This window comes from Pseudophryne corroboree, chromosome 4 (assembly GCF_028390025.1).
Source record: "Pseudophryne corroboree isolate aPseCor3 chromosome 4, aPseCor3.hap2, whole genome shotgun sequence".
Taxonomy (NCBI): Eukaryota; Metazoa; Chordata; class Amphibia; order Anura; family Myobatrachidae; genus Pseudophryne; species Pseudophryne corroboree.
Window position 1 is genome coordinate 549167064 of NC_086447.1, and position 10528 is coordinate 549177591.

The 10528-nt window shown below is 46.1% G+C and overlaps 1 protein-coding gene across 1 annotated transcript; it reads left to right on the plus strand.

Annotated features, from left to right (window-relative positions):
* The first annotated feature begins 274 nt into the window (after positions 1 to 274).
* Positions 275 to 1729, plus strand: LOC134911597 (uncharacterized). The gene is made up of 2 exons (XM_063919721.1): positions 275 to 682; positions 762 to 1729. Exons 1-2 carry the CDS (start codon positions 275 to 277, stop codon positions 1350 to 1352), a joined length of 999 nt encoding a protein of 332 aa, XP_063775791.1. The 3' UTR covers positions 1353 to 1729.
* The last annotated feature ends 8799 nt before the right edge of the window (positions 1730 to 10528 follow it).

Genomic DNA, 10528 nt, shown 5'->3' on the forward strand with positions numbered 1-10528 from the left:
AAATGAGGCCAGCACATTCAAATAATGAGGACACGAACCCTTGCCGGGGGGATGCTGGCGACACATTAAGGGATGCATTTTTGGGGTAGATAGATACATATATATATATATATATATATATAGAGAGAGCGAGAGAGATAGATATAGATATATAGAGATAGATATATAGAGATAGATAGATAGATAGATAGATATATAAATAGTATTTTTAGGCTTTTTGTATGTGACGGTTGTATTTTGTCGGCTAATTGTGTTATTTTATTTTCAACCAGCAATGTCATCTGCGGAGTACCGCCAATTCTGGTCAGGATTCATTGATCTGTACCGTCAGAACGAGTGCCTGTGGCGTGTCAGGAGCCCGGACTATGCCAACAGAATCAAGCGGAATCGGGCATATCAGCAGCTTATTGAGTACAGTAGAGGCAAAAACTCTGATGTTGATGTCGATTGGGTGAAGAAAAAAATTTCAAATTTCCGAACAGTGTTCGTGAAGGAACGCAAGAAGGTGCAAGATTCACAGCGATCCGGAGCCGGGACTGATGAGGTCTATAAACCGACGCTGTGGTACTATGACCAAATTCAGTTCATTATAGAGCAAGAGGCGCGGGTAAGGTCACGGGACGCTCTAGATCCAGAGTCTCCAGTTCTTGTCGAAGAGGAGGCCCAGGAGAGTCTGGATCTGGTAAGTACACACACATTTGTTTCATATGCCACCCACCAATTTTGACATAGACCTAATTTTGGTTTTTCTTATATTGCAGGATGCTACCCCGGAGCTGGAGGTGGAGCCTACCACAGGCCAAGGGGCAGAAGTGGAGGAGCCGGTAGCGGAGCCGGTAGCGGAGCCGGTGGCACCCCCACAGGCGCGCCCAGGAAGACCGAGGCGCACGGCAAGGAGGACCACTTCTGCAGCCTATAGCACCCCCTCTGGCTCCCAGCAGTTTTTTCAACGCGCTGAGGAGGTTTTGCATAGGCCCCCGGATGCCGAACAACAATTTGGCAATTTTATTGCATCGGATATGCGCCTGATGACGGATGATCAAAAATTCATCGTCCAACGGTTAGTCAATGAGATTGTCTCACGTGGCAGGCGCCAAACACTGGTGTCGGCGTGTGAGATAGTGCCAACTGACCCTTGGTATCACCCAAATTTGTCCCGTCCCCCCTTCCCAAACAACCCCCCCATGGAGCATGCGCCGGTAAACCCCCCTCAGCAACCGTATTTTTTTCCGTCGGGAGCCACACAGCCCAGCCCCTCCCTCCAATCTAGCACCTCGTCCAGTGGCATGTACTCTGACATGCAGAGTACACAGTCCTCTGTGCTGGGCGACCCACGCTTTTTTCATTTATAATTAGTTTTTTGGACCCGGTTTTTTAGTTTTGTTAGAAAAATCTGCTGGTGACCTTATCCTACGCTCTTGCTCAAAGTGAACTGTATTGAGGTCATTAGTACTGCAGCGTCGGTTTTGTGTCCTCACTGTCCCGGACTACGGATCGTTGTAAAGACTGCACTTCTTGTGTTCCTTCCAGACTGTTTGGAAATTTGATGATGTTCTTCACCCAAGGCAAAATTGCACTGTTTACCTCTACTGTACTCGGATATGCCCGTTTCCTGTTCTGTTGGCATAGTCCCTGTCCAAAGGCACTCGTTCTCATGGTACAGCTTATGAATCCTGGCCAGAGTTGGCGTTGGCATTTAATATTTTTATAAATTTTACGAAAAAACAAACTGTGTGGTGTATTTTTTTTAAAAAAGGTAAAGGGGTTTATATTGTGTTATCGGCAGGTAGTAAAAACTACATGTCCCAGCAAGCCTCCCCACATGCTGGTACTTGGAGAACCACAAGTACCAGCATGTAGAGAATTAAAAGGCCTGCTGGTACCTATAGTTCCACAACAAAAGAAATACCACAAGAAAGACAAAACACACACACCGTGAAGGTAAAAGTTTATTGACACACACACTAACACACTCGCACATACTTACCTAGTGTCCCACGCAGCCCCTCGGTCCTCTTGTCCATGTAGAATCCATAGGTTCACTGGAAAAAAATGTCAACAAAAATCAGCCACAGAGCAGAAATGCACTGTTTTAAAAATGGCTGACAGTCGAAAAAGACACTCCCCCCAACCCTGTAATGCCATCCCACTATTATAATGAGATAGTCAAAATCTCACATAAGCCGAAATCTCACATAAGCCAAAATCTCACATAAGCCAAAATCTTAAGCACACAAACACAGATCTCAAGAAAAGTTAGTCAAAATCTGTCCTATCTGGCCTCCGGGGAGTTCAAGGGAAATCTCAAGAAAAAATAGGACATAGCAAGGATCTCACCGTGTGTACACACCTTTACATCTTGAGATATGCACTAACTTTTCATAAGATTTTGACTATATCGTCAAAATCTTACAGATTTATCTCACCGTCCGTACCCACCTTTAGCCTATATTCTTATCCAAACAATATATAAACATTCTTAATGATGCCCATGTATTACAGTACATCCAGTGATTCGATATCCAGGGTAATATCTTGTAAGGAGGCCAATCCCGGGCCATATTTTCAATCCCGGGAATCGGGATTGAAAAATGATCAATCTCGGGATTGGTTCCCTTGCAATGTCCACCGCTGTTCCGCACTCCCCTGCCCTGACCACATAAAAAACATACCCATCTGACCGGGTGGGAGGGTGGGCCCACCACTACAGTGCTGAGGTCCGAGTGACGGGCAGTGTGCGGCTGTCTGCGCAGTCGCACACCTCCGGGAGCAGGGAAAGGTGAGCAGGGGGAGCCGGCCAGCGTCTGAGCCTCCTGAGGACGTTCATCGTTGCCTGGCATTAAAAAAAAACATAGGGGTTTCCTAATCCTGGGATTGAATCCCAGGAAATTTTTGGCCAACATCCCAAGATCCCACCGATCCCGTGATTGGCCACCATAATATCTTGTGATTTAATACAAATTAATATACAATGCGTACTTCAGTTCACAGAGATCTCAGTAATCAAAAATAAGATTTTAATTACCTGCTGGTAAATCCTTTTCTCGTAGCCCGTAGAGGATACTGGGGTCCACATTAGTACCATGGGCTATAGACAGGTCCACTAGGAGCCTTGGGCACTTTAAGAAATCAATAGTGTGCACTGACTCCTCCCTCTATGCCCCTCCTACCAAACTCAGTCTAGAAACTGTGCCCAAGGAGACAGACATGTACTGAGGAAGTATGTAACAGAACAGTGGTGAGATTCGAACCAACATATACAAACAGAGAAAAGCCAAGCTAACCAAACTGAACAGGAACAGCAACAGCTGGACCAACAACATTACTTAACGAAGTAACAGGGCAGGAAACATGAAGCACTGGGCGGGCGCCCAGTATCCTCTATGGACTACGAGAAAAGAATTTACCAGTAGGTAATTAAAATCCTATTTTCTCTTACGTCCTAGAGGATACTGGGGTTCACATTAGTACCATGGGGATGTACCAAAGCTCCCAAACTGGGTGGGAGAGTGCTGAGGTTCCTGCAGAACTGATTGACCAAACTGAAGGTCCTCAGAGGCCAAATTATCGAACTTGTAGAACTTAGCAAATGTGATCAAACCCGAACAAGTAGCTGCTCAGCAGAGCTGTAAAGCCAAGACGCCCAGGAAGAACCCACTGACCTAGTAGAGTGGGCCTGTACTTTAGGAACCGGCAATCCTACCGATGAATAAGCCTGCTGGATAGTAAGCCTGATCCAGCAAGCAATAGACTGCTTTGAAGCAGGACACCCAATTTTCTTGGGATCATAGAGAACAAACAGCGAGTCAGATTTTCTGTGACGAGCTGTCCTCTTCACGTAGATCTTCAAAGCCCTCACAACATCCAGGGACTTTGAGGTAGCAGAGGTGTCAGTAAGCACTGGAACCACAATAGGTTGGTTGATATGAAACGCAGACACCACCTTAGGAAGAAATTGCTGACGAGTTCAGCTCTATCCTCATGAAAAATCAAATAGGGGCGTTTGTGAGATAGCGCCCCCAGTTCGGACACACGCCTTGTGGAAGCCAAGGCTTCCATGACGACAAATGTAGCCATGGTAAGTCTTGCGAACCGAACGGCCCCTGTTGCAGAAGATCCTTTTGCAGAGGCAGAGGCCACGGGTCCTCCAGGAGCAACTCCAGTAGATCCGCATACCAGGCCCTTCTCGGCCAATCTTGAGCAATGAGAATTGCTTGAACCTTTTCCCTTTTTATTCTTTTGAGAATTCATGGGATCAGTGGAAGAGGTGGGAACATGTAAACCATCTGGTAGACCCATGGAGTCACCAGAGCGTCCACCGTCACTGCTTGTGGGTCCCACGACCTGGAACAATAACGCTTGAGCTTCTTGTTGAGACAAGAGGCCATCATGTCTATCTGTGGAATTCCCCAACGACTTGTTAAGGACTCAAACACCTGCGAGTTTAGGCCCCACTCTCCTGGGTGGAGGTTGTGTTTGCTGAGGAAGTCCACTTCCCAGTTGTCTACTCCCGGAATGAAGATTGCCAACTGCGTCACCGCGTCTCTTTCTGCCCATAGGAGGATTTTTGTTACCTCTGACATTGCAGCTCTGCTCTTCGTTCCGCCCTGTCGGTTTATGTACGTTACTGCCGATACATTGTCTGACTGAACCTGAATGGCTTGATCTTGAAGATGCAATGCCTGTAGAAGGGCGTTGTATATGGCCCTTAGTTCCAGATTGTTGATCGGAAGAATGGCTTCCTGACTTGACCATTTTCCTTGGAATTGTTCCCCTTGGGTGACTGCTCCCCAGCCTCTGAGGCTTGCGTCCGTAGTTAGCAGAATCCAATTTTGAATCCCGAACAGTCGACCCTCGGTCAGGTGAGAAGTCTGGAGCCACCACAGAAGAGAAATCCTGGCTTTTGGCAACAGGTGTATCCTCTGGTGCATGTGAAGATGCGATCCGGACCATTTGTTCAACAGATCCAGCTGGAATGGCCTGGAATGTAACCTTCCATACTGCAGAGCCTTGTTATAGGGTACCATCTTCCCCAGAAGGCGAATGCACAGATCCACCAATATCCGGGTTGGTTTTAGGACATCCCGCACCATGGACTGGATTACCAATGCCTTTTCCAACGGAAGGAACACCTTTTGTTCCTCCATATCCAGGATCATTCCTAGGAATGGAAGCCGCCATGTTGGTTCCAGGTGGGATTTTGGCAGGTTCAAAATCCACCTGTGATCCTGGAGAAGTCAGGTTGCGAGGGCAATGCTGTCCAACAACCTCTCCCTGGAAGGCGCTTTTATCAGCAGGTCGTCCAGGTATGGTTTTATGTTCACTCCCTGTTTGCGGAGGAGAAACATCATCTCTGCCATTTCCTTGGTGAATACCCTTGGTGCTGTGGAGAGGCCAAATGGCAGGGCCTAAAACTGTTAGTGACAGTCCTGCAGTGCAAACCTTAGATACGCCTGATGAGGCGGCCAAATCGGAATGTGAAGGTACGCATCCTTGATGTCCAGAGACACCAGGAATTCCCCCTCCTCCAGACCTGAGATCACCGCTCTCAGAGACTCCATCTTGAATTTGAACACCCTTAAATACGGGTTCAGAGATTTGAGGTTGAGAATGGGCCTCACCGAACCGTCCGGTTTCGGTACCACAAACAGGTTGGAGTAATAACCCTTGTTTTGTAGTTGAGGTGGAACTGGGACAATGACCTGAGTCAGGACCAGTTTTTGAATTGCTGTGTGTAAAGTCATACTTGCATCCGGAGAAGCTGATAAGCCTGATTTGAAGAATCTGTGAGGTGGAAGTTCCTGAAACTCCAGTCTGTATCCCTGGGCGATAATGTCTGTGACCCAGGGATCCTGGCAAGACGTTGCCCAAACGTGACTGAAATAACGTAACCATTTTCCCACCTGCCTGTCTTCCAGGCAGTGCGGTCCACCGTCATGCTGAAGGCTTTGAGGAAGCAGACCCGGAGGTCTGTTCCTGAGAACCGCAGCTGCTGGTTTCATGGTTTTATCTCTATTACCTTGGAAGGTAGAAGAGGAATCCTTGGATTTGCCTTTGAATTTTGCTGTCCGAAAGGACTGCAGAGTTGGAGCAGTAAGGACTGCAGAGTTGGAGAAGTGTAGGTTTTCCTAGCTGGGGGTGTAGCAGAAGGAAGTTATGTAGATTTACCCGCCGTAGCCTTGGATATTAACTTATCCAGTGCATCCCCGAACAGGACCTCCCCTGTGAAAGGCAGATTTTCCACTCCTTTCCTGGAGACGGCATCCGCAGTCCACTGGCGTAGCCATAATCCCCAGCGTGCTGACACTGCGTGCATTGAGTAACCCAATTTCCTTTAAGGCCTCCACCATAAAATTAGCAGAATCTTGGATATGTTGCAGGAGTAAATCAATGACCCCCTGGGTAAGGTCTCCAAACTGTCAATTAGGTTACCTGACCATTTTGCGATGGCTCTAGTGATCCATGCGCTAGCAATAGTGGGTCTCTGGGCCACCCCCGCCGACATGTATAGTGATTTGAGAGTGTTCTTCATTTTGCGGTCAGCTGTGTCCTTTAAGAATGCTGCCCCAGGCACCGGTAAGACAATCTTACATGACAACCTAGATATCGAGGCATCGACAATCGGCGGGTTTTCCCATTTCTTTCTATCATCCAGGGGAAAGGGAAAGGATGTAATCAATCTTTTAGGGATCTGAATATTCTTGTCAGGGTTAGCCAAAGTTTCTTCAAACAGGGCATTCAATTCCTTTGATGCAGGAAAAGTAGCCGAGGATGTCTTTTATACATTAAAAAAGGATTCCTCCTCCACCTCTGCCGTCTTGTCAGGAATGTGCAGGACATTTCTGATAGCCTCTATCAGGGCCTGTTTGCCCTGTGATAAGATGGCATCCCCCCTGCTCGCATCCACCTCACCCTCCTCTGGATCTGATGTATTGTCATCAGTGTCATCCTGTATGCGCTGGGCCAGAGAACGTTTTTGTGGGCAAATGGCGGGGGGTTTTACCGTTTTATACACTGGTATGGGAAGTGAATCTCTATTTATCAGGTCATCCATAGACTGTCTTAAAATCTGTGTCTCTTTCTCCTTGTTGGATAATGTAGTTGAAATATTCAATATCATCCCTTTAATGGAAGCTAACCATGGGAGTTCTGCCCCACTAGCCTGAGAATGAATACTATCCTAGGTACAGGGTAGTGAGTCTCCAGGGGAAGAAAAGCACTCAGCCATGCAGGAAACACAGTCCCTGGATGTAGTAATATGAAGGGACACACACACCCACACACAGAAGGGGAAAACACAGTTTAACCCACACAGAGCCCCTAGGGAGACACAGAAATCGGAGCCAGTCACACACAGCACCCCTGTAGCCAAGAACTTATTAGCTGGGTCTCCACACTAAGTTCCTTAATAGAGCTTAGTATTTAACACTACTCCCCCCCTTCTAAGACCCCCCGCTACCGCTGAGGAGACTTGGAGTCTTTGTGATTCCTGTCAGAGCATGCTGCAGAGGGAAAATGATGCTGGTGAGCTGCTGGATCCGCTCTTAGTGAAACCCTGCCCCCTTAATGGCGCTCAGCTTCCAGCTTTTATTTATACTGGCCTGAGGTAATTTTCAGACTAACAGAGGATTAAAACCCATGTCAGTCATGGGTGCCAGTGTGGGTAACACCTTCTGAGCCCCCTGGAGCTCAGCCTGTACTCAGTGCTACGCTCCTACCCTTGTGCCACCATTCCTGCTGGCGACCCGCTAACTGGGACGACGCCGTTGTACTCACCACTGTTCTCTCTTCTGGCTCTGTTAAGGGTGGCGGCGTGCTGCGGGAGGGTACGCTGCACAATGGTGTGGCTTGCGAACAACTTCCTCAGGAGCTCAGTATCCTGTCAGCGGAGAAACGGGACCATTATCTCTCCAGGAAGTTGGGCCATTCTCCCCCCTAAGTCCCACGAAGCAGTCAGGCTAGTGCCAATCAGCCCTGCCTGAAAACAACAAAATAGAAAATATATGCAGAAAACTCTTCAGAAGCTTCCCTAAGCATGACCGGCTCCTCCGGGCACATTTTCTAAACTGAGTCTGGCAGGAGGGGCATAGAGGGAGGAGCCAGTGCACACTATTGATTTAATAAAGTGCCCAAGGCTCCTAGTGGACCCGTCTATACCCCTGACCCCATGGTACTAATGTGGACCATGGTACTAATGTGGACCCCTAGGACGTAAGAGAAAGATGTATCTTAAAAATGTATAACATCATTTATTATTTTGCCCTGTAGAGAGTCTTAAGTTTACATTTTTTTAAAAACTCAAGTACATGAATATCGAACATCAAGAATAGTTCAAAAGGTTATGCGATTATGCGAACCGTCGGGATCCCGGCTGTCTCAATACCTATGCCGGAATGCTGACAGAGGTACTATACCGTCACCGGAATATCGGCGAGGTAGGTGATTCCTCCTCTATGAGTTTCCATGGTATGCCAATGTCAGTATACTGACATTCTGCATCCTGTGCGGCGGGATCACATACTGATCCCCTCAAAAGAATTCACAATATGCAGTTAAAAATAAAAAGTGTATCTATCCCCTGCTGTGGCTGAGTGCCCACCCTGCACTGAGTTGTGCCTTGCAGTGGAGGTCTGTGAAAAATGTTGCTATGGGGCCCCCATAGATCTGGCTACAACTGTGTCTTCATCCAAACTTCTACCTGAAGTTATGCCTGATTGTCTCACTGGATTGCTCCATTAATTCTCTCAAACATGGGCTGCAGACTATATTTCTGGTGGCTGATTCATCATTCTAGTCACTAGTGAAGCTACTTATTATTATTATTATTATTATTATTAACAGTTTCTTATATAGCGCAGCATATTCTGTTGCGCAAACAATTGAAACAACAGTAATAGAACAAAACTGGGCAAAAACAGACAGACATAGAGGTAGGAAGGCCCTGTCAGGGAATAAAATTGTCCCGATGTGGATGTGAGGTACAGTAGCTCTCAAGACGAGCAGTCAGCAAAACAGATGAGGATAATTTTTGGACCATAAACAGAACAAACTATCTAGCTCTAGCCTGCAGCAGTGCGGTGATAAGCTTAGTCTTACCAAATGCGACTTGATCATGTCTTTTTCATGACATACTGTAAACAATTCTGCAGAACTGGTGAGTGACTGTATGGAAGTTAGACAGAGTGACTATGGGAGACATTTACTAAGCAGTGATAAGAGCAGAGAAGTGAGCCAGTGGAGAAATTGCCCCATCAAGCAATCAGAAGCTCTGTATAATTTTATAGTATGCAAATTATAGATGCTACTTCAGTGCTTATTGGTTGCCATGGGCAACTTCTCCACTGGCTCACTTCTCCGCTCTTATCACTGCTTAGTAAATGTCCCCCTTAGTTCCATCAGTGGCTCTTTCACCATAATCACAAACCTGGCCCACCCAATCCCTACAGCAGGGATAGAAGAGATACAGAGGGGTCCAGAGTGGCTGGGTCCCATACCTCCCAACATGACCCTCTCCAGGAGGGACACAATGCTCTGTTCCTGGACTTTTCTCTTAATTTATGATTGCTGGCACCTGTTTTGAACAGGTTAATGGATACGAAAGGTGTTTCAGCACATGTGATGGCAATCATATTATAAGAGAAAAGTCCAGAAGCAGAGCAATCTGTCCCTCCTGGAGAGGGTCATGTCAGGAGGTATGATATACTTGTAGTATTTTCTATATATAAATTGCAGAACGGTATTGCTCTCCATCCTCTATATCAAATAAATATCTGCATAATTTGTATTACAAAAGTTTGTTTTATTAAAAGATTTGTTCTTTCCTCGGGAGGGAGTTTTAGTGAAAGATTGTTGAATATCTTTGGTACATTTATTACCAGTGGTGAATTTCCCATTAGGCATGTGAGGCATGTGCCTAGGGATGGCACATCTTACGGGGCAGCACTTGGGCTCATGTTTTATTACTGTCATTTCAAAATTACCAGTAACTACAAAATAATTCCACTCTAATGTACTGTACACCATTTTCAGCTGAGTTTTAATGAGCAAGACACATGCAGATTGCCCTGTAACCTGTCCTACTTAGTAAATATGTATACATAATTAAAGAATAAATGAAATGTCATAGCTCATGGCTTGTTTAATTATTATCTTATATTATACTAAACTACCAATCGCCAAAATGAGTGCTTTTAAACATACAATGAAAATAATAACATTGGATAACAGGGGTAGACAATATTGTTGTGCCTATGGGCGCAATAACGCCTAAATCCACCTTTGCTTATTACCACTAAATTTTGCACTACTATGAGTTAACATTGTAGAGTTTTGGCTGGCATGCAAGAAATCGGAAAGGTAAGAGTGGGATGAGGTAATTAGGGAGGAGGTGTGGAGGCGGCCATTGGTAGAGCAATTGGGTGGAAGGGAATAAGTGTCTACAATAACTTATGAGAGAGGACACATTAAATTACTTTAATGCATTTACGAAATTTTGTTTTATATTTTGCAAAGTCTGACTAGAACTGAA